Here is a 22,183-nt window from a genome sequence, read left to right on the forward strand (position 1 = left end):
AAAATAATAATAGTGAACAACTGCGACAGACAATTTTGAAATGTGTATATTATCTTTTATAACTAACTTCACATTTGTTTGATACAGTGCACATTGAAAATTCAAAGTTCCGAGCTAAAGAAAAGAGATGGCCGGATATCGATATTTTTTTAATGAAATTGCTACATTTTCATACGATTTTCTTTTGCCCAGGTATTGATTACCCTCAATATGTGATCCATTTGGGGATCGGGGGATCCTCGCATCAAATTTACGACTTCACTTAACGCTTCTCTGCATGTAAGATTTTATTTTTTTGTTAATGATCCTTTTTTTTAACATAAATTTCTGAAATTTTAGTAGGGCACCTGTGTTCTCGACCCGCCAAAACCATTTGAAGTAAACCAACACATGCACCGCGTTTTGCTGCAGCGTGTTCCGGGTTTGGATCATATTTATCCAGTACATCGAAGGCTTTCGAAGCGATGTAAAATTGTCCGGTACGGTAGCAATCATTAGCCAATAAATGGAGAATTCCTGAAGTTCAATAAGTCATTTTGTCGATGGTTTTTTTTTTTCATATTGATTCGCAGATTTTTTACTAACCCAAAGATTCTGCGGATGTCTCCATTCGAGAATATATTTCCCAGGCCTGCACAGCTTTGCGATTCATCACCACTAACAAATGCAAGGTATTCTTTTTGTAACTTAATCTGATAGTCCTCCAACGGTGTGGTGTAGCTATACTTACAGCATCGTGTTAAACATTCAATATAATTGTATTCGCTGCGATATTTTGCGCTCTGAATAGTTACGAGTTCCTCTTCAGCTTCCTTGTAATGTCCTAATATTGTTTGCACCTGCAAAAAGAAAGCTAATGGATCTCTGAAAACGTATAGCGTCGAAAGTAAAAGAACTAAAAACGAACCTGAGCTAGATTGAATTTGAAAGTATCGTCGTTACTCAGGTATGACTTGATGGAATTGAAATAAAGCAGTACGTCCTATTATATGCACATATCTGCTTTTGAATTATCCGCCCATAAATTAGTTTATTTTGTTGTCCATACCTCATACTGACGCTGCAAGAAAAACGCCGAAGCGACACACTGGCGTCCTGTTCAAATTAATTATTTGTTCAATTCATTACTTGGAAACTTTGTAATTAGCCAAGAAATTAATACGTCGATTAATTGTTTTGCTTTTTTTTTTTACCTGGAATTGTGTCGCATTCGCTCGAGCTACCTCCGACGAGATGCAGATATTGAATGGCTGTATCCAAGTATTCTTTCTATGACAAGCAAAAAATGTAAAGCCAAGATCGCTTTTCCCCAAATTTCTGATTTTTACGTTATTAGTTTCTTGTCCAATTAGAGCATATACGATTCCCTTAAGAATGTATTCAGCTGGCAAACTGGGATTGACATCTTGCATTAAATCGAAGGCCTCTTTTGTTTCGTCCTTTCAGTGGGAAAAGTTTTTTAAAACATTTCACGATAAAAAAACAGACCCTTTAACAATTATGAGTGTTGCTTGTAAAATTTACTTGGCGCAGGTAGTAGATAATTAAGTTGAGTTTAGCTTCCGGAATCACACCGACCAACGGCGGCAACACTTGTAGCGCACCATCTCCATTTCGAAAGATGACGAGATTGTGATTTAATAAATCTTTTCCGAATGGGCAATTGACTTGAGATTCCTTTGGTAATAATATAGGAATTTAATCAAAGCAGAGTTCGAGTAATTGAATTTTTTTTAAATTAACAATTACCAGTAGCGATCGAATTTCAATTTCGGCGCTACGGCCGTTGTAAAGGCGGTAAATGTTGCACGCTTTTAAATTAAGCGCAATCAGTGAATCTGGGATCTTTTGCAGATACACCGACAGAACTTCTTGGGAAACGTCGTAGAAATCCAGTTTGTAGTAGCATAAAGCAATATCTGCGCACCAATTATACAATTAGTATTTTGAAACAACTAATTTTGCATTAAAACTGAAAGTCAACGAAAAGTTTAGCTTTCGTTCACAATTTAATTTGTTTCAACTAGTGACGGTTACTTTATCGATTTTTTGAATATTAAAACTGTTTGTATTACAGACGTGTAGCGCCATGAGTTCTTTGTTTTGTAAAACTAGTCGCTTGTAGATGTCAATTGCTTCTTGGTAGTGCGCGCGTAAATAATGAACAGCTGCCAAAGAAAGTTGGTCTTCAGCGACATCGCGCAATTGTCTGTGGAATTCCAACACGCTCACTTCGTCATCACTTTTGTGTGCTAAATGGAACGAAAGTCTAACCTAATTTGGTAGCGCACAACAAGTAAATATTAGCTAGACAATGCATCAATTTTGAATCAACTGTAAAGACTCGTTACTTGTAGAGGACATTTCGGTGCTTTCAGAACTAATTCGCGTGATTCTTGATACATTCCCAAGTAAAAATAGCAGCAAGCGGCGTAAAGCGAATTATTCATGGACTCGTACTGCAGAAGGGCTTGCTTATAGTTTCCCCGATGAAATTCGCAGTACACCAACCACAAGTCCGTATTCGGATCAGTACTTCCATTTAACTTTTCGTACTTACATTAGAAGATTTGCGAGCAAACAATTAATTAAGGACTAACAAACACAGCAAAGAATTGTCCAAGCTACCTCTAAAAGAGTAATAGCTCCCTGGAAATCGCTACAAATCAAAATGTGCAAGATGAAAATAAACTGAGATGATTAACACATTATATTGGGGTCATGGACGTTCAGGCCCCGGCGTTCAGGCCCCGGCTTTCAGGCCCACTTTTTACGTGGGCCTGAACGTCCAGCTGTTGGGCCTGAACGTCCAAAATTTTAAATATTTATTTATCAGGACAATGGCGCTAGTAAGCCTTGCTATAAGCAAGTATTAATTTTAATTAGTATACTATTTCATATTTGATATTGCTTATGATAACAATAAATTTTGCTGTAACTTAAGCTAAAAAGAGAGTGCGACGATTAACGAAGCGCGAAGGGATCTCCTGATTCACCATACCGAATCAGATTCATGTCATTCATTTGAATTTAATGTTTACTTTACTTTTGCTTTTTTAAAGTTTTAATTGATATTTCCTACGGGAACCTCGCAAACCGGAACGGGATGCCAGCATATATAAATTTTAAAAGTACGATTTGCCCCCATAAAACAAGTATGCTACCACCACCACTGTGTATAGTTGCTGTAAATACTGAAGCGGGAACTTTAAAAGTTTAAATCAACAAGCAGTTTTTTAATATATAAATCTATGGCTAATATTTAAATATTTGGCTGATAGCACCTTAGATAGAGAGAATAGATCCCCGATTAAATTTCACAGCGCCTCTAGCGGTACACCCAGCCGTAGAGAGGGCACCGGCACCCCCCCCATCATTCGCTGTATTACTATTATTATTCTGGACGTTCAGGCCCAATCTGGACGTTCAGGCCCAATCTGGACGTTCAGGCCCAGGGCCTGAAAGCCGGGGCCTGAACGCCGGGGCCTGAACGTCCTACATCCATTATATTGACAGGGAATTTTCTTTACCGGTTCTCGATGAATTTGATAACGGAAGGCACTTCTTGAGGCGCCGAAGCCATTTTTTGAATCTTGGTTATTTCGCTTAAATTCACCATTGCCTGACTATTGCTATTAATCACTGGTTTCGTTCGGGACAACAACTGGAAGAAAAATCACCAGCAGGAGTTTCATATTTTTGAAAGAAAAAAGTAAAGTACAATTGTCCGTAACATTTGATCTTTGTAATACTTACCATTTTTCTTTTAAATTTTTTTTTATAGACGGTCAAAGTCTAGTACTAACCGGACACGTTTTTGTTGTGAGTGCGTTTAAACCAATAAGTTGAATAGCGGACGGGTAACCATAGCAACGGCGTGTAGGACAGAAAAAAAAACAATTAACACGCGCCATCTTTTGGGTAGATTCTCGTGAATTAATCAAATTGTCTAGTAATAAAACATTGGGAATTTTATTTAACAAAATCATTCATTTAATGTGAACTGAAATAAAACCCTTTTTTATGTTCTATAATAAGTTAACTGAATCCAATATTCTGTAAATGATGACTAAAAGCATTTACCATTGTTACCTCCGATTTTACCATTGTAAAGCATTACCAGTGCTTGAAAATATACAATAATATTAAAATTTAGCGTTAAAATTTTGTTTTGACAAAAAATGACAAAATTATTCGTCCAAAGTAGTGAGACAAACAAATTTTTAAACCAGAAAATATTTTGGCCCGTAGAGGGCACGTAAGTAGCAAAATTCTGTCGATTCAACGAAGTGTCAACATCTGACAACGTCGCTGCCTTTACTAGTTCTCAGTCTTTTTCACGTTGAATTTCTTTGGAAAAGTAAGTCGTTCTCGAGTTTCTTTCCATTTATTTTATCTCTCTTCATCCTTTCTTTGGTATATTTGTTTTTCGGTCTAATGGTTTCGTATTGCTCAGTGAAATTTTAGGATAATTTTCAAGTATCTTATTAACAGTTTAAATATTCTTTTAATAGGACGCAGGACTTGTCATCAAGTCGTTTGATACCAACAACCTCCAAAATGGTATGTTACCGGGCTATTTGCCTAAGTTTTATTAGAATAGCAATGGATTTCAGTTAACAATCGTGAGTCAAAAGTATATTTTAATGTTTGTTTTTTTTTTTTCAATATTTAGCCCAAACAAATCATGGAGATCAAAGACTTCCTGCTGAAGGCTCGCAGAAAGGATGCCAAGTCTGTCAAGATAAAGAAGAACGCCGAAAACACCAAATTCAAGGTCCGCTGCTCTCGATTTTTGTACACCTTGGTCATTACTGACAAAGAAAAGGCAGAGAAATTGAAGCAGTCTCTCCCTCCTGGTAAGCTAACCCTCTTCTAAATACATTTCTGCAGAATTAATGACAATTTTTTATCCTGCTTACAGGTCTGCAGGTGAAGGAACTGAAGTAATTCTCATGTTTGTTGAAAGTTCAATAAATACGAGGTTGCTCACCACTATTTTGATGTGTTATTATTTTCTTTAACCCCGACTTAGTTGTCTCTTAAACTCTCAACTACAGTTAATGTGCAAGCAACAGCTTGTATGTAGATGTTCTAGGTTATGTTTTATCTGTTATAATAGGTATTATGAGGACACTAATTATTGTAAAACATTTTTTCCTGATAAGGTTTAGTTTAATGTTGCTTACACTTTTAACTAGAAGCACATTTTACACAATGTGATGATGTTTTCATCACGATTCATATAAACAAATTGACACCAAACTTTACTATGCTAGTATTTAAAAATTTAACTTAGTCAGGAATGATGGGGAGGTTCAAAAGAAGCATTTTAAGTGGAATTGCTGCAGGGAATTTACTTCATTCATAAAATGTTTCTGATCTTTAAATTTACTAAGTAAATGTTTTGTAGCTTGAAGTGCTGCATGGGGTTTTACTTATTACGGTTTTGCGCTACGTTTCTTTATATAAAATAATTTTCAATTTTAGATTGGAATTTTATTAGCAAGTGGACATTTTAAATTCTCAAGGTAAGTTGAACAAACTATAATTATGATGAATGAACATATCTATTGGGGCAAAACACAAACTCACGTGTATTGTTACTTTCGAGATAGGTCGATTCATTATAAATCTTTATCATATGAATCCCTCACTTGAGTGATGGAGGTTGCTGTCCAAACAAACCTCCACTTTGTTTATTTGCTGCTCTAGAAGGGGCAAAGCCTAGAAGCTTTTGAATGTTCTGTCTTATAGACATGGTGCATCTAAATTTAAAATGGACAAAATGAGAATGTATCGTGATTAAATATTTTAAATACATACAAGATGTAAAGGAAAATGAAACTACAATCAGTGTAGTCATCTCCAGATAGGTTTCTGTGTGAAAGTCCTTGCACCCATGAAATTGGAGTAAATGGTAACTTGGCAACAACTCTACCATCAAATCTGTACATAATTATATTTGTTAGAAAGAAGTAAAAAATAGAAACTAAGAAGTAAATTTTTAGATAGATTTGACTTACATTGAGTTGAACATGCCTAAAAGAGCTGTAAATGCAAAACCAATTGCTAGCATTGATTTCATCTTAACTAAAGATAAATCCCGATTGTTGTTTTTTAGTTTTTCCTCTTCTCTGTCTATTTTTTTCTTTAACCCCTTGTCCAAAGTATCAGAACATGTTTCTTTGATTTTTTCAACTGAAACAATTTACACATTAGTCTTACTGATTTACTGACTATTGACAAATTGAAAAGTTACGTTTTTTGCTTTGTCTATCAATTTCCGCCTTCAACCTTTGGTATTTTTCTGTTTTGTACACTAGAAGCCAAGTAACACCTATGATAATGGAAACAATATTTGTGTTAATATATAGCATGAAAAACGCATAACAAATAAATACCTTCGCCCAAGAGAGCTGTGAAAACTGATATTCCTACAATTAAAAGCGTATCGGCCCACATTTTGATAGAAGTTACGAAATGAAAATTTTGGTTCTCTAGTTCTCAAGAACGATACGTTTCCAGAACCTTATCCAGTCGTATTGTTAATTAGATTTCAGATTTGTCAGTTGTCAGATGCCGGCGTTAAGGTTCACAAAATGGATTAACTAGCAGTCGATGTTGTTCCACACGGAGTAAGCCATCTAGCGGATTTTGTACCGCACGAGGAGTAACAACCCCACTATACTGACAGCAGACAGTTAAAAATAAGGAATTCAATGGCATAAATTTGGGAGACCAATTATTTAGTCTAGAGAATTTGTTTGATATTATCTAGTAAGCTGTGATTATTGTTTTGCTGAAAATCTGTTTCAAAATCAACCCTCCAATCCATTTCCAGGTTCGTTTGTTTATTAGTTTATTATGTTTGCTTTTTTTGTTTCTTTTTATGGGTTTTCATAAAAAACCGACAAATGGGACGAAAATGGAATGAAGAATGAGATGGCGTTCAACTTAGTAGCACGAGATATTCTACGCACATAGCCGAGTTTGTTTTTTTCCGGGCATGGTTACCGCGTGTTGTGCTTTACCGATCGACACACACACACACAGAGAGCAACTCTGGCTTATCTTTATAGCTTGTCTCTATGTAAGTTGAGTTGTTGTTCATTATCAGGCAACCCCACACTTGGCCGGAGGACAATCTAGATAGGAAATGATCCCGTTGCTGCAGTGACTTGTGTGTCATGGCGTAGTCAAGGGAATTATTCTTAACCAGACAAGCTGCGTGTACAGCAATGACATGTGGAGAGAGTACATCACTCTGTGAAAAATGAGGGATCATTGTGTTCAGAATCCACAAAAGAATTCCCCTACATATTCATCCAGTTTGGCGAAGCCCTAGTATTGTTTGTCACAGCCTATCTGTTGGCTGTAAAACCAAATCCCCACCCATCCACCCCCTCAGCACAAGTAATAAGTCGAAGAGTTTTTCTTTTCTTTTTTGCTGTATCTAGAAAATAAGTTTTGTTTTCCAACCCAAAAGAGGATATAGACCAACACATTTTTTCATTTCCTAGCCGACTGCTGGCGGGTCCACTTGACAGTTGTATCACATTTGATGCTTTCCTCTCAACTGGGGAGTAGCATCTCGTTACATTCGTACACACACACACAAGTCTAATGTAGCGACTCGGTGAGTCGAGCTCACAGTTCTCTATTCGGAATTGGGCCCCCTTCCAGTCCAGTCCACTCAATTCGCCTGCTCGCGTTGCACTTCAATTTATATGTATCGACCCTTGTGTCGAATCGTGCCATCGATCTCTCCCCATCCGTGACTAGACTCTCCCTGGCGATTTAATCAACTTCGTCATTTGGTATTGGTAGAATTGCCACAATGGCCCACACACTTATATGGCCGTGGCGTTGGTGGGGTGGGTGGGCGATCTCTCTGGCCGCTGTTCAAATATTGATTACTTATATCCCATTTCCACTCCAGCGAAAACTAGTGTCCAGCAAATTGCATACGAGATGCGACCAATAAAATGGCCATGGAATTATTGACAGAAAGAAGGAAAAACTGCCACTGCGTACTAGTCTCCAGATATAAATGTCGCATTCCTTGTTGACTTAACTGGAACACGATTGTTGTACTGTCCAACATACTTGGCTTAAATGTGACTCTGCGCGCGCACACACACTCACATCCGGCTTGATGGGTTGCCACTCATATTGTTGCCTCCTCAACTTTTGTATTTGGTGTCCAGCACTGTGTCCATCCAACGTAGCGACGATACGTATTTAAGTAAATGTGGCTTGTCTCGGCTGAATCAATCAAGCCATCATTTATCATTCAAAACTTGTCCGTTTCTTTTCGTAAATGACGGGCGGGTTGGAAAAGAATACAAGAGAGGAAATGGGCAAACATGCTGGTAAAGACATTGTCGTATTCCTGCTGCGTCGTTGAGGCCAGGAGCAGAAAGAGAGATAGTGGGTCATCGGGATTGGGATCCCGACCGTTGCCAACGATCAATACCTTTCAGAGACCCCCCTCTTCTTCTTCTTCTTTCTCTACTAAAGGCTCACACACACACACCCACAGAGACACACACTGGAGCGTGTCGATCAACGCCCTGTTGACGTTCCAACGTGAAGAATCATCGTCTCAACATTGTCGAGTTTGGCTCCAGTCTCTTTCAGACCGGGGGAGAGGTTTAATTGGCAATGATGATGATGCGAGGAGGCTGTTTTTCCTTTGTAGTTTGTCGGAATAATGAGAACCTTCTGGGCCAGAGAGTCGGGATCCTTTTTATTTTTTTAAAAACAAAAAAGCTCATTATTTTATACAACATAGTATATCCCGCGGAGTTTTTCCTTTTTGTCTAGGTGGGGAAGGAATATCATTGATTACCATCGATGTCGCCGTTCGTTGTTTGTTGATCCGCGTTTGTTTGTTTGTTTGTTTGATGGTGTGTTTGTTGTGATGGTGCGTGACCTCCTCCCTTGACAGGTTCTGGGGAGGGGGGGGGAGATAGTCGAAAGGAGGAGTGTAAGCCGGAGCTGAGGATTCCCGCTCGCTGTCGTGCGTCTCCCGACATTGGCTGTCTATGGCCCCCCCACGTCTCTGTGTGTGTGTGTGCCGGGCAAACTGGTGCGGCGGATGAAGAAGAATCAAAGACGACCAAGACGGGAGCGGGAGAAGGAGGAGTAAGCTGCTGGAAGAGGGCGGGTGCAGGTGATGCGCAAGCGTTGTCCAGCAGCTCCCGCGGAAGTTGGCATTCTCGCACGCTAGACGAATAAAATCCCCAAGGCGGATGTCAACATCGTACCTGTACTCTCCTGGAAGCCAACGTCGTCGGGCTGCCATTTTTTTTTTTCATTTCGGGAGCGCCCGATATTATTCGGCTCGTCTCATTTTATTTAAGTTGTTTCCCAGTTGTTCCCCTGCGAAACTCTGTCCGGCGGCCCACACATCACCACCCAGTCGTTCGGGACGGATAAAAAAAACACAGTTCCGCTGGAGCTACATTTATTGTTTCCGGCCGTGCCGAAAGGTATGATTGGCGTTGTGCGCCGGAAGGAAAAAAATCTTGTTCCGTCCGTCGTTATTGTTTCGTTGATTCGGTTTTCTATTTTCTTTTCGGTTGTTGTTGTGCGTGAGGATTGGAAATCTGGCCGTTGTGATCCATCGACGGATTTTTGGACACGGAATTCAGCTCTTATTCAATCAGTTGTTGTTGTTGTTGTTGTTGCAGCCGTTTTTTTAATATGTTGGGGGTTAATTTGTTTTTCGTTTCCCATTTTTGTGCTTTGATGTAGAGAGCGTGACAGCCGGATCGAATGGGTATTCCAAGTCGGCTGGAGGCGAGCGGAAGAACCGAGGTGTAAGGAGCCAGGAGGAGGCGACGGAGGTGTCGGCAAACGAGAGCGGTCGTCTCTCCATTGGTGGGGTGCCCAGCGCACAGCTCACACACACACAAAAGAGATCGGCAGTCGTCAACATGACGTCATCCGATCATGGATTGACTGGACCTCAACGCCAACGATCCATCAAAGATAGACTCAAGGATGGCCTCTCTTCTTGGCAGTAAGTCGACTACAATTCCTCGTCTCTTTTTGCGCCATTATTCTCCCGTCCTCCTCCTCCTCCTCTCTTCCACCATCTTGTCTATTGAAATGAAGACAAGTGAAATCATCTGCATTTCATCAAAAACTTGGGCCATATTGACGGGGGGGAGAGATGTGTGTGCGGTGATGTGCTGCTGCTTCATCCAGGCAACCCCCCACCCCCCTCCTTGCCTCCTTGCCTCCTTCTCTCTGGAGGTATATACATAATATGCACGCCAGTGTGTTGCGCGCGTGCGGATTCGAATCGATACTCGTCGGATAGAAATTCGACACACGCACAGCTGCAAGAGGAGAAAGATGATGACTAATGAAGATTATTCAAGAACATGTTTGTCTCTCCCCTCTTGTTCTTATTCTTCTTCTTCTTTCGGTGTGTTTGTGTGTCGTCGTCGGAAAAGAATTCCGCCCGTAGTTGGACATTTCTTCTTCTTTTATTCCGACCATCACTCGCTGTCGTGAAAGGAAAAAAGTTTTGTTTAATGGATTGGTTCTTTCTTAGGAGGAGGGGTTGTGTCCTCGTGAAATGCGATGGATTATCAACCGATAGGACGGAAAAGTATTCCGCTTTTTATCGGATGGGTGCTGGGATGGAAGGAGGGGGATGGATGCTTCAATTGATTTCTTGTTTAAGGCAATTTTCAGAGCTCATACCTCCTTTCCGTTTTTTTTTTTTTTTTGGCTCGTATTTATTGAAGGCTAATCGGGTGTACACCAGTCGCACAGAGTATATAACTTCTTTATTTATTTTCGTAAAGAAGCTAACGCGCCGGAACTGGCACGTAGACGTCTGCTTGTTCGCTTCATCCATCAGCGCACGGCAAACCCAAGTTTTTCTCTCTTCCTTTCACATCCGCTTCTTCTTCTTCTTCCTCCGCCAACCGTTCCGTTTTTCTTCTTCTTCTCCTTGTAGACGAGAAAGAAGTTTTTTTTTTTATTTTGATTATTATTTTCACGTTCAGATGGGGAAGCGGAGTAAGGTTGTTTTTTTTTCCTATCCAGCGTATAAGAGTTTAGTCCTGCCGGATCTTGCTTCTATTATTATTATTATTACGATTATTATTATTATTATTATTTTTTTTTTCACAAATAGTTTTTGGCTTCCGTCGACATCTTTCTCGGATGTATCGATCGACTTGCATCCAATCTAGGCACAGCGTTTTTTTTTCTTGTTGTTGTTGTTGTTGTCGGAGGATCTTTCGCTCTCCTCTCAGCAGCTGATAGAGAGAGAGAGACTCAGCACACCTCGCCGGCCCCGTCAGATGCAGTCAAGTTTTCCACGCTGTCGGCTAAATGGATGAGGGAAACTTTCCATTTTCTCTCTCACCCACGTCGTCGTCATCTTCTTCTTCTTTTTTTTCCTGTCAAGATTTTTAAGGATTCAAAACTTCCAGCCAAGATTTTTTTCTATAGAACCCCGACCCCCTTCTTCTTCTCCTTAGTACCAGTACGCACCAACTGGGGTTGTTGTGAGTAGTATTGAACTTGCCTTGTCGCCGGCGGTGGTAAGGAGAGCCCCGAATTTTCGCTGATGGCTCTTTAACCTCCACAGGCACTTCGTGTGTGAAATAGAAAAGGGATCGATGCGCTTGTGTGTGTGTGTTTGGGGCGGCCGCCTGCGGTTTCCCTAGTGCCAACGCTCGCTCTTAGTGCTTCGCCTAGTAGTAGGTACTTGTACGACGACTAACATGGATTCCCGTTTTCAAGTGTACACCACCAGTCTCAGCAAACGGGTGGGAGGTAGTCGCAGGCAAAGAGCTTTTTTGAGTTGCACCGACCGATTGATTGCTCCTGATGAGACACACACACGGTGGTTTCTTTTCGATTACATTTGGCTTTAACTCTGATTCTCGCACCGATAGCCCAACACTCGATAATGAGGAATCGTGTCTTATCTTGTTCTTCTTCTTCTTCTTCTTTTTTGTTCTCAAATTGAATCACACACACGCAACCGCATTCTAAAAATAACCTTTCCCATCGCCAAAAGGGGGATTTGCATAATGTCGAAGTTGATAATTTGGTGTGGTAGAATAGGGCCGAGACCAGGTCCCTGGCGCCGTTATTTTTCCCTTTTTTTTTTTTAACGTGTACGCCACAGCAGACAACGTGAAAAACAGCAAAAAGAGAAAGTAGACTATGTTATATTATATAAATAAACTTGGCCTGACTGACTGAATCTGAAAGAAATAAATAAATAAAAAAGTGAACGCCGAGGATCGATCGATGCGCGTGGAAGTTGTGGCTAACGGGACCATATAAAAAAAAAGCCCAGCCAGAAAACGGGAGTGGGGGGGACCAATGTTAGTGAGCCATCAATAAATTCAGTATATACACGCTGGGATGCATTTGAATAGATCAAGTCTTAGTTTCCTATCCGCCGGAATGGGATCTTGCGGGTCATGAGAAGAGGAAAGGAAAAAGAAGAAAAAAAATGGCGTGCTCCGAGCTGCGTCTATATGCTAATCATTTCGGGAGTCGGAAGGTATAAGAAGAAGAAAAAAAAAAGAAATAACAATCGGCTGGATGCACGCAAGTGTCCCAGCAGGATCGGCTCGACACACCTGCGTGTACATCTCGTTCCAGTGGTGGGTCCGGGAGTAGTACTATATAGAGCATCGTTTTGGATGGGTTATTATCAACTGCGTGATTTACACACGCCAAATAAAAAAAAGTTGCGTCAATTTTGTGTTTTTTTTAGACATTGGACACTGGAGTGACGAAAAAAAATAATGTCCAATGTCGAAAGTTTCCATTTTGATCCGGGGCACACACAACGATGCAATGCCTAAAGCGATCTAGAAATATTGGATCTCGACAACTTGTTTCTTGTTTGAACGGTGGTGACGTGATGCGCCGTTGGCGCAATCGACCAAAAAACTCGACGTCACAAACAAAATAAAAATGAAAAATACAAAACCGGCCTTTTGGACCTTTCAGGCTCTCACAGTGTTGCCCTCAATTGCGTTATATTCCGCTCGCTCTCTCTTTCTCCCTTCGTTGGAAACACAAAACGAACGAAAAATGAGAGAGAGGGAGAGAGATAACGGTGGCCCCTGTGATGAAACAGCCGTTTTTACACGGCGATATCTCCGACTAGTCTTTCGACAATTGTTTCACTGAACGCTCCGTCTGTTTCTACGCTCTCTGCTGCTGGATATTTTGGTTTCGTTTTGATTTTGTTTCGGTATGGCTTCGAACGGCAGTTTCACCAAAACGCCCAAGAAGGACAAGTACCTGAAAATACCCAAAACGTTGAGGGAAGGATGGGCCGACGTGACCCGATCGACGCCGTCGTCGCCCGACAGTCGCAGGACGAGTCCATTTCGCACGGCCAACGAACTGAGTCGCTCCGTCAATTTCTTGCTCAACGTTCACGAGGTGGGCGTGGTGGACTCGCCGACCAGCGGCTCAGAGTCCGGATCGTCGCTGGATGGCCTGGACAAGGCTGGAGAGACTTGGGTCGCCGGCGGTGCCCGCAAATCCAGCTTACAGCCCGCACCCAAACCGATTACGCCGGAAGAAATGCCCCGCAGGTCTTCCACGAGTCGATTGTTTGAATCCGGAGGCTCCCGCCGCTCTCCGCACTCGAGCGTCGGCAACCTGCTGACGGCCGTTTTGGCCAAAACCCTGCGCAAAAAGTAAGCCAACAAAAACAACCCGATGTAATGATTAAGTTAAACTGAATCATTTTGGATTTGATCAATTGATTATTTTTGTCCTCGGCCCGGCGAATTAAATGGAAAAAAGAAAAAACAACAAATGGAAGGAAAGAGCCCAGCTGGACGTCTTGACGAATTCACATCCAGCTGGCCGCTCTCCCACGGAGTAAAAAGAGAAACTGGCGTGAGCGGGAGAGGGAAAGGAGAGGGGTTAAGAACGGGCTCCGCAAAAAAAAAAAAACTCGACTCTTATTTTATTTTATTTTATTTTTCCATCCGCATTTGTTTTAAATGCTGTGCGAGAGACTGGAGAGCAGCAGCAAAACGACGTTGATTTATTGACGGTTTATTTATGGCCACTCGCAACTCTCCGGTTCAAGTGACCCGACGACGGATATCTCTCCTTTAAAGAGAGATATCTACCAACTTAATGATGGATATTCTGAAATCGGGAGCCAAAAGAGATTAGGAGCGATGCGAATCGAGGAGCTGGGGTGAAAAAGCAACTCGAAAAAGTAGAAACGCGAAAAGCGGGAAAGGGGGGGGGGAATCAATAATAGCAGTCTCAACCAGACGCCAGCAGATGAAGAAGAAGATTCGGTTGGTCGGAGGAGCAAAAGCTTCCGCCTCTCTCTCTATCTCTGTGTGTGTGTGCAAGAGTTTCTTCTTGTGTATCTCGTCGTCGGTTATTTTTCTCTCGTCTCTTCTGATTTGTTTGCTTGATCAATCGACGGAGAATTCTCATCAAGATCCCAGAAAGTTAGACGAGAGACTATCCGATGTAGTATATATTGCGTCTAGTCCTGGATTCTTTTCTCCCAGGGCTAAGTTTTTTCCCTTTTTTTCGTCTTCATTTCCTCTCGAGATGGAAGCCGATCCGTCCAGGAAAGGAAGGAAAACACTTTTTTGTGTGTGTGTCTTGTGCACACGCATCAAGACTTTCTACCTGTTTTTGTCTTCTTGCCCGGCCGACCAGCCCGGCAGTAAATGAACGATGATGTCAAAAACAAGCGGCGACTAAACTGGATCGGAAGGATCTTTTTCTTTTTTTAATCCGCCCGCTTATTCTTCTATTTTTCTTCTTCCTCTTTTGAATGTTGGACAGGGGCCCAGGATAGAGAGTAGTAGAAGAAGAGTGAGATTTAATTAAGCCTCTTCTGCTGCAGCCCGTCGTAATGATCAGATTCTAATTGACAGCAGAGGGGCCTTTCTCTTTCTCTCGACAGTTGCCAAGGTAACGCGATGATGATTGTCGCCCCACCAAAACGGCGATTCAGATTTCAGTTTCGTGTGTCTCCACTTTCCCGCCGCTTTAATTGAAAGGGAAAATATATCCCGGCGGAATCGATCCCAGCGTCGTCAGGTGGGACGACAAATTGACGATAGGCGGCGCACAAAATCCCCAAAAAATGGGACGGGCCGATGGATTAAGGATTTTCCCGAAAATTCAAATGAAACAAAAATGAAATTTCAGTTTTCCCATCACCACAACAACAACAGCAGCAGCGAACGACGGGTTGGCGTAGTGACAAAATTTTTTTGCTCGTGACGTTCATGACGTATTCAAAAAGCGTCTTCGGCGAGGGGGGGGGGATCATCATCACGGGATCGAGGATTTTCCCCTTACGACTCTCTTTATCTTGATTGGATGATTATTATACGAAAAAATCTCCCCCCTTTTTTCTTTCTTTTTTTCCTTTTCTTCTTCATTAGTGCGTCTTGTGAACACATTGTCGACGTCGTCATATGATTCAAAAAGTTGTACCATTTTTGTCGTGGGGATTAGACGTTCAATGTCCGGCCGGCCCCTGCGTCAGTCGGCCGTTTCTCGTCGTTCAAAAATCAAATCCAATTTAACCAGTGATTCCATCCATTCCCCCCCCATAGCCAAAGTTTTCTTCCTGAATTTGTTAACAATGTCCGGATAGATTCAAGAAGAAAAAGTTAACTTTGGTGCGTGACATAACAAATACGAGCAACTGTATGCAGAGCAGCTCGGAAGACGAGCATTTATTGGTGGTCTCTGCCGGTGGCCGGAACGTTACCCCAAGTGAAGGAGGGTTGGGTAGGGGGAAATGGCGTCGACCGGAACCGGGACGATGAAACAACAACGGCGAAGGTTTTCGCTGCAAACGCCAGTCAATTTCATCAGCAAAATGGGCAGGAAGTTGAGCGTTGGCAACAACCAGCACCAACAACAGCCGAGTGCTGCTGCCTCCGCTCAGCTCTCTTTTCGCTCTTCATCCGTGCCCGGAAGTCTGAACCATTTGAGTGACCCCTACGCGGCGGTGGTGGTGGCGGCCGGCAAGAAAAAGGAGCGGGCCGGCTCCCGCAGCCGCTGGAGTAAATCCAATTCATTTTCCAGCGTCTGCGACAGCGAAGAGGAGCTCAATCGACAATTTGCCGATTTCGACACGTGTCTGAGCGGATTCGACGACGCTCCGGCCCGGCCCGTCCGCCAATCGCTGCCCGTTCCGACCATTCTCCTCCAGCCGGCCGACGATGACGACGACTCTGATTTGGGCGAGAAGAAGCCGGGCGGCCGGCAGCGATCGCGATCCGAGACGCGATCGCCGTCGCATTTCTCGCGATTTCTCAAATTCAATCGGCGACGGACCAGTCCGACCAATCATTCGCCGACCTCGCCCGTCTCCCAGTCGCTGGAATTCCCCGTGCAATACGAGCGACGGGGCTCTTTCCAGTCGACGCTGGGCATCACGACGCCCATCCTCAAATGTTCACTGGAGCAACTGCCGGAAGGCGTTCAAGTTCACCACGCCACGCGAACTTGCAGCCCGTCGCCGGAACATTTCAACGGCCCGTCGCTTTCGCCGTCGGCCCTGCTCAACTACGAGCCGGACCGATTCCGATTCGACAGCAAGTCGACGGCCATCGTCCGCGATCGCTCGGCTACTTTCTCCTCCACCGACGGGATGGATCGCCGGAATCCGTCGTTGGAACTTGTTCCGCGCGGCACGGTCCAGCGGGAGCGCAGCGTTTCCTTCTCGGCCACGCAGGCGGGCGGCGGGAGCAGTACATCCTCGTCGTCGAGTTCCCGCACTCCGCCGGATGATCGGATGACAAAGAAACGTCGTAGTTTGAGTCATCTTTTCTGGCCGCCGTCCGCCCTGTTTGGTCGCAGCAGGTAATCATCAGAAAAAAACGTCCGAGACGGGCAAAGAAGACCCAAACAATCAGAAATGCGCCGACACGTGCCTTTTGATTTTTTCCTGGCCAGCTAGAACCACCACCCCACCACCCCTTTTCTCTTTGACCTCATTGGCTGGGCCGCCGCCGCCACACACACAGCAAATCCGGGTCGCATTGGCTATGCCCGTCTCGTCCCGGCTGCTGGCCGCGAGACTGGACCTTTGGCCAGCGTTTGTGAATCACGTGATAACAGGTTCAAATTAGTGATTCGGGATGGGCTACGCCAAGACGCGACTCGTCTTCTTAATCTCTTTTCTTATTTAGTTTTTTGTCTTTCTCTTTTGATACGACGAGAACCCTCCCAAACCCAAAAATCTTTTTTGGGCCGTCTTTGTTTTTTTAATGATGGCCGGCACGTCGGGAAAAAAAAACACACAGGCCAAAATGGCCGACAATGTTGACTTTTGCGCCCATTATTCGGCATCGCACACAAGTTTGTGAGCTGTAACTATATGTAAGAGAGATGTATATTATCGTACCGCGATAGATATGATTGCGCGCAGGGAAATAATTATGAGCGCTCACATCAATAGACGCGCACGAAGATGCGCTCACCAAAGTTCCTCCTTTCTTTTTTCCCCGGCTAATGCCTTGTGGGGTCAAAGTGGCCCTGGCTGGAAGCTTCTTCTTCTTCTTCTTCTATATTTGATCCAGCTGCAGGCAGAGAGAGTGAACACACACACACATTCAGCCAGCCAGCCAGAGCTGCTGTTTCCGCCTTGAGGGCGTTATATAGCCTTGGCTAGCTAGCTCCGGCAAGCACTTTTGTCATTTTTCCCCTTTTTTATCTTCTTCTCTTTGTCAGCGCTTTTTATTTTTTCGTTCGTTCGTTCTCTTTGATGCAATCTCTACCAACATATCTGAACCGTCCATCACCTTGCCCCCCCTTTCTTCTTATACTCTACCACCCCCCAGTCGGGTCCAACACACACACAAGTGTGTCGCCCAGCCAATATCTTTTTTTATTTTATTTTTCAATTTTGTTTGGTGGGATTTTCAGCGCTCTCAAAGCGAAAGGGAGTGTGTGTGTGTTGCTATCAAATTGAATTTGATCGTTTCGTGTTATGAAACCAATGAGGAAAAAGTTGCGACGAGTGATGGATCGTCGTCGTCGTCGTCGTCCCTTCGGTGGTAAACGACTTGCACAAAAAAAAAAGAAGAGGAGAAAATAAAGCCGAAAAGATTGTCAGATAGAAAATGGTTGTGATGGGTGTTTTGTTATCGATCCGGAGTGATCCGCGTGTGTGTGTGTCCAGGTTGCGCGCGCGCGCGCTGGGCTGGGCTGGGCGTGTGTCTCCTTTGGAATTGGCCGAAATTGTTGCCAGCGGAATACAATCGACAATCAATGGAGAGAGAATCTCCGTTCAAAAAAAGGAAAATAAAAAGTTTTGTAAAAAAGTAGAGAGAAAGAGAGAAAGGGAAAAAGAAAAGTAGGCCAAGGATTTAGGAGCCGTGGATTTACCACACTTGCTGAGCTACAGCTACTCACACAGCCTCCCAAAAGACTAGTCCGGCAGCCGGAGAATAAAAAGGACGTCTCTCTCTCTCTCTACAATCCAACGGGAAAAGAAGTAGAAAGAAGAAGAAGAGTGTATCGTGACTGCGTGAGTGCTGGTAATTGCGCGACGACGGTCGTCGGGATGAGGACGGACGGGCGAAAAAAAAAAGAGCGGACAAGGCAATTCCATTTTCGTTTAAAGATGCTACCACACAGACACACACATGTGTGTGTGTGTGCAGTCGCTCGTTAGACCTGATCTCCTTTTGAAGACCCGACCAAACCCCCCCCCCCTCCCCCCTCCTGGCACAAAAGAACCGCATCACGCTCCCTCCTCCTCCATCGCTTTTTCTCGGTACCCTTAGCCCGGCCACCAACACCTGATCCGGATTAATAATCAAAATGTGCGCTGTGGCTGGCTGGCGTCTATTCATTTGTTGCTCTCGAGGAAAACGAAGAAGTAGGAGCCTCGATTCATTTCCAAGCAGCAGAAGCTTCCATTTCTTTATTTGTTTTATTGTTTGCCGGCCCGGAGGAAATAACGCGTTTAATCCGGGCCGCGTCTTTTGAATGATTGTGTCTGTGACGCAGAGAGAAAGAGAAAAGGGATGAGATTTTTTGGGTGTGATTTATATTTCCATCTGAGCTGCCAAGTTTCTACCCACTGGAAGTGATTGAATCGCCAATCCAGTAGCACCCCCCCCCCCCCCCCCAAATCGATACCCAATGACGAATGGGGTAACACTTTTGAAAAAAAAAAAAAAAGTTGATTTCGACACGAACCAAGGGAATCCTTATCAAAAGCTTTTTTGATACCGATATTATATCTAGAAATTGATTTGCTCTGATCCACCTGGACACGATCAACTTCCTTTTAATGGAAAAAAAAACTTCTTCCATTCGAGAGTAGTAGTAGTAATATCAAGTTATCAACCGTTTATTTGATGTCCACTACTGACTAGTTACTACCCCCTTGCAAAAGGTTTCTTTTTGATAAGAGAGAAATGATTGGCCGGGCATCAGAAGGTTCTCCTTGTGTGTGTGTGTTGGGCTGGATGCTCTCGGATGGGCAGGCCGTTTTGTCTCTGGCATCGATGTGAAAGCCATGCAGAAAAGGTCGGTCGATTCTGTCGCTCGGTTGCGGTCAGAGTGTCAGTGTGTTGCCAGCCGAAACCACCGCCACAAAAGACAAAAAAAAAAAAAGAAGAAGCTAGAGACTATCGATTGATCTTTGATGCGCCACACTGAGCTCAAATCAGGAGCCACAAAGATAACAGGAGCCAAAGACACTGTTCGTTGCAGAGGTCAAAGGTGGAACAACCCCCCCCGCCATTTCAGCTTCGCACAGTCTACACACACACACTCTCTTTACATTATTTTCTTTTTGATTCTTTGACGTCCCCTTTTTCCTTCCGGTTTTCTTCTTTCTCATCCGTGTTGTGATTTGTCGTCGGCACGAAAAATCAGAAAAAAGAAAAAAGAAGAATTCAGTCATGTCTCTCTTTTCAATCTCCTCTCAATAAAGACAAGTTTGCTCAGCCGGGCGTCACATGTTCTTCTTCCTATCGAGTTGGTCGACGACAAAATCTCTTCTCCCAAGAAAAGGGGGAGGGCGATGGAGGGGGGACAAAATTATTTCAAAGGAGACACGGAAGAAGAAGAAGAAGAAGAGAAAAGAAATCTCTTCGTAGTCTTTGGCCTACGATTTGCATGTGAAGACTTTCTTATTCAAAGGGAAATGACAAAATAAAAAAATAATAAAATTGATAAAGTCAAAAAGCCACCACACACATTTCCTCTCGCCTAGCTGACTTTTTCACTTTGTTTAGCCCAGCTACTACAGACTCTTTTGCATGTGTGTTTATACGTATACTGGGTCTGGTTGTCTCTCCAAATAAGAGGTTGCCGTTCATTCTCAAGTCTTCTTCATCTTTCCCAACGAACAAAGTCACAAAATTCACGCAAGTTTTCGGGCCCAGGCCACCAAGTCTTGCGTAATAATAACGAGGCACGTCGTTATCATTTTTATTATTTAATTCATCGGGGCCTGATGACGGCAAATGGTTTTCAGAGTCGACGTCAGATGGCGTCTGCGATGTTTGATTTGTTTTTGTGTGTTAGTCAGCCTATAGTCCTACTGCTGCTGCTGCATTTCGGTGGGTGGAGTTTTGTGTGTGTGTGCTCTCTTGTCTATTCGACTAGCTATTGGGAAAATCTTGGTGTGTGTGTGTGTGTGTGTGTGTGTGCGGATGCGTTGTGTTCCCGGAATAACAGGATTCCTCCAGCTCTTGCACTGCGAGTCGGGACGTCTTGGGCACAGACGTCAGTCAAACGAAGTTGCCATGGTCTGGCCCAGCCATCTCGTCTCGATTTGTTGAAAGAAGGAAAGAGAGAGAAAACCCAGGTCCGCCACTACACCTCTTCTATCTCGCACGATTGATTTCTACTGATTGCCCGTTGTTGTTGTCTGTTGTTGTTGTTGTTGTTGTTAGAGAGCGACGTCGATGATGGACGCGTTGGGACCTGGCTTCCAGGCCTTTCGCTTTCAATTCTGGTGAGACGGTCCCAATTAGTGAGTTTGAGGATTGGCGTGTGTGTCAGTGTGTGTGTGTGTGTTTGTGTCTCTGTGTGTGTGTAGATCTTGTTAGCTAAACAAAAGGACACACACAAGACTAAGAGAGATAGTATATAGCTCTTATTTAACCCCCTTTTAACCGACAATGTGTGTGCGTCGTGTGTTGCTCAAGTCCAACAACCTGGATTCGACTTGGTGAAGCTCACCAAATTGTTTTATGTCGAAAAATTCAAAACCAAAATTGAAATTTCTGATTCTCCAACAACGAAACCCCCATCGGTTGGAAAGGAATACAAAGTTTTGGCTCAAGAGTTGGTCGGCAGTGAATATAAGCGCGCGCGCGGTGCAGAGCCCGTCTTCCTTATCGATTTCTGGCCCGGCCAGAGAGAGAGAGAGAGGTCGTTACATGCCGTTCTTTCTTCTTCTACTAGGAGAAGGAGGGTTCTACCTTCTTCTTCTTCTTCTTTCTATATTTTTTTGGCTTTCATTTCTTCGTTCTTTATACCATAGATCTTTGACGTCTCAATAAGTTGGCCTCTCTGCTCGGAGCATCTTTTTTTTTGTGTTGCTCGCCCTCCCGGAAGTTTTTTGACAGAAGAAAATGAAGAAAAGAGGAAGGAACTAGTAGGAGTCGTACATCTCGAGCATTGTCTTCTTCTTCTTCTACTCCCACTTGAAGTAAAAGAGAAAGAGAGAGATCAAGACTTGATGAAGATGAACTGCGGGATGTCATGTTTGGACAGTCTGGCCAACAAAATCTTGACACTTTTGACATCTGGGAGCTCCCTCTTCTTTTAAGGATCCTCTGATGTTGTACCGACTCTCTCTCTCTCTCTCGCTCTTTGTGTGTAATTCGATCAACGTCCACCATCTACTACGCCCCTTGAATATTCTTTTTCCTTATTATTTTTGGATGGTCATGATTTGCTGTAATTATTAATTGTATAAATACTCAAAGTGGTTTTCTTTTTTTTTCTCTTTTTGTGCGGTTTGATTGATTATTCAGGACCAAGAGCCGGAGTGTGGATCAAAGTTTGGCGGCTGCTTTCGACGTGGATGTCATTGGCGGATTGAGTCGTTTAGCCGGATCGGCTTTGGGGAGTAGCACTGGTAAATATTAACCAAAACAAAAAATAATTCAAATCCAATTTTGATTGTTGATTCCGGCCGAAC

General features: G+C 43.3%; 3 protein-coding genes across 22 annotated transcripts in view; 1 reads left to right on the forward strand and 2 right to left on the reverse strand.

Moving 5' to 3' along the window:
- Positions 1 to 30: 30 nt before the first annotated feature.
- On the reverse strand, positions 31 to 3,882 carry LOC124190003 (intraflagellar transport protein 56-like). The gene is made up of 15 exons (XM_046582517.1): positions 3,757 to 3,882; positions 3,531 to 3,664; positions 2,629 to 2,659; positions 2,352 to 2,555; positions 2,076 to 2,274; positions 1,750 to 1,919; positions 1,525 to 1,677; positions 1,329 to 1,439; positions 1,194 to 1,269; positions 1,049 to 1,095; positions 908 to 982; positions 731 to 839; positions 586 to 657; positions 348 to 516; positions 31 to 273 (listed from the first exon to the last, which is right to left on the reverse strand). The coding sequence occupies exons 1-15, from the start codon at positions 3,757 to 3,759 to the stop codon at positions 162 to 164; spliced, it is 1,665 nt and encodes a 554-aa protein (XP_046438473.1). The 5' UTR covers positions 3,760 to 3,882; the 3' UTR covers positions 31 to 161.
- Positions 3,883 to 5,573: 1,691 nt separating this feature from the next.
- LOC124191220 (calcium load-activated calcium channel-like) lies at positions 5,574 to 6,691 on the reverse strand. The gene is made up of 5 exons (XM_046584300.1): positions 6,405 to 6,691; positions 6,263 to 6,340; positions 6,027 to 6,201; positions 5,827 to 5,949; positions 5,574 to 5,768 (listed from the first exon to the last, which is right to left on the reverse strand). Exons 1-5 carry the CDS (start codon positions 6,463 to 6,465, stop codon positions 5,654 to 5,656), a joined length of 552 nt encoding a protein of 183 aa, XP_046440256.1. The 5' UTR covers positions 6,466 to 6,691; the 3' UTR covers positions 5,574 to 5,653.
- A 12-nt stretch (positions 6,692 to 6,703) lies between these two features.
- The window catches only part of LOC124191218 (oxidation resistance protein 1-like), a 28,649-nt gene continuing 13,169 nt past the window's right edge, over positions 6,704 to 22,183 (forward strand). For 6 of the 20 annotated variants that reach the window (XM_046584291.1, XM_046584292.1, XM_046584293.1 and 3 more), the window contains exons 1-3: positions 6,704 to 6,844; positions 9,763 to 10,030; positions 22,017 to 22,120. In XM_046584291.1, the coding sequence (XP_046440247.1) occupies positions 9,945 to 10,030; positions 22,017 to 22,120 (190 nt within the window). In that variant the 5' untranslated portion in view covers positions 6,704 to 6,844; positions 9,763 to 9,944. Of the gene's footprint in view, positions 6,845 to 9,273; positions 9,498 to 9,762; positions 10,031 to 13,115; positions 13,707 to 15,456; positions 16,873 to 22,016; positions 22,121 to 22,183 lie in introns of those variants that run through there. The other 14 variants (XM_046584290.1, XM_046584295.1, XM_046584297.1 and 11 more) reach the window with 8 other exon arrangements.

This window comes from Daphnia pulex, chromosome 3 (assembly GCF_021134715.1).
Source record: "Daphnia pulex isolate KAP4 chromosome 3, ASM2113471v1".
Lineage (NCBI taxonomy): Eukaryota > Metazoa > Arthropoda > Branchiopoda > Diplostraca > Daphniidae > Daphnia > Daphnia pulex.

What these genes read in the sequence shown, in the direction of transcription:
- LOC124190003 (XM_046582517.1), bottom strand. An exon ending in CGAATGCGACACAATTCCAG is followed by an intron (nt 1,096 to 1,193) that starts GTAAAAAAAAAA and finishes TAATTTGAACAG; the next exon opens with GACGCCAGTGTGTCGCTTCG. An exon ending in TCTTGCAGCGTCAGTATGAG is followed by an intron (nt 983 to 1,048) that starts GTATGGACAACA and finishes TGCATATAATAG; the next exon opens with GACGTACTGCTTTATTTCAA.
- LOC124191220 (XM_046584300.1), bottom strand. Translation starts at nt 6,465, where the DNA reads ATGTGGGCCGATACGCTTTTAATTGTAGGAATATCAGTTTTCACAGCT. An exon ending in TGATAGACAAAGCAAAAAAC is followed by an intron (nt 6,202 to 6,262) that starts GTAACTTTTCAA and finishes AAATTGTTTCAG; the next exon opens with TTGAAAAAATCAAAGAAACA. An exon ending in TTAGGCATGTTCAACTCAAT is followed by an intron (nt 5,950 to 6,026) that starts GTAAGTCAAATC and finishes AATTATGTACAG; the next exon opens with ATTTGATGGTAGAGTTGTTG.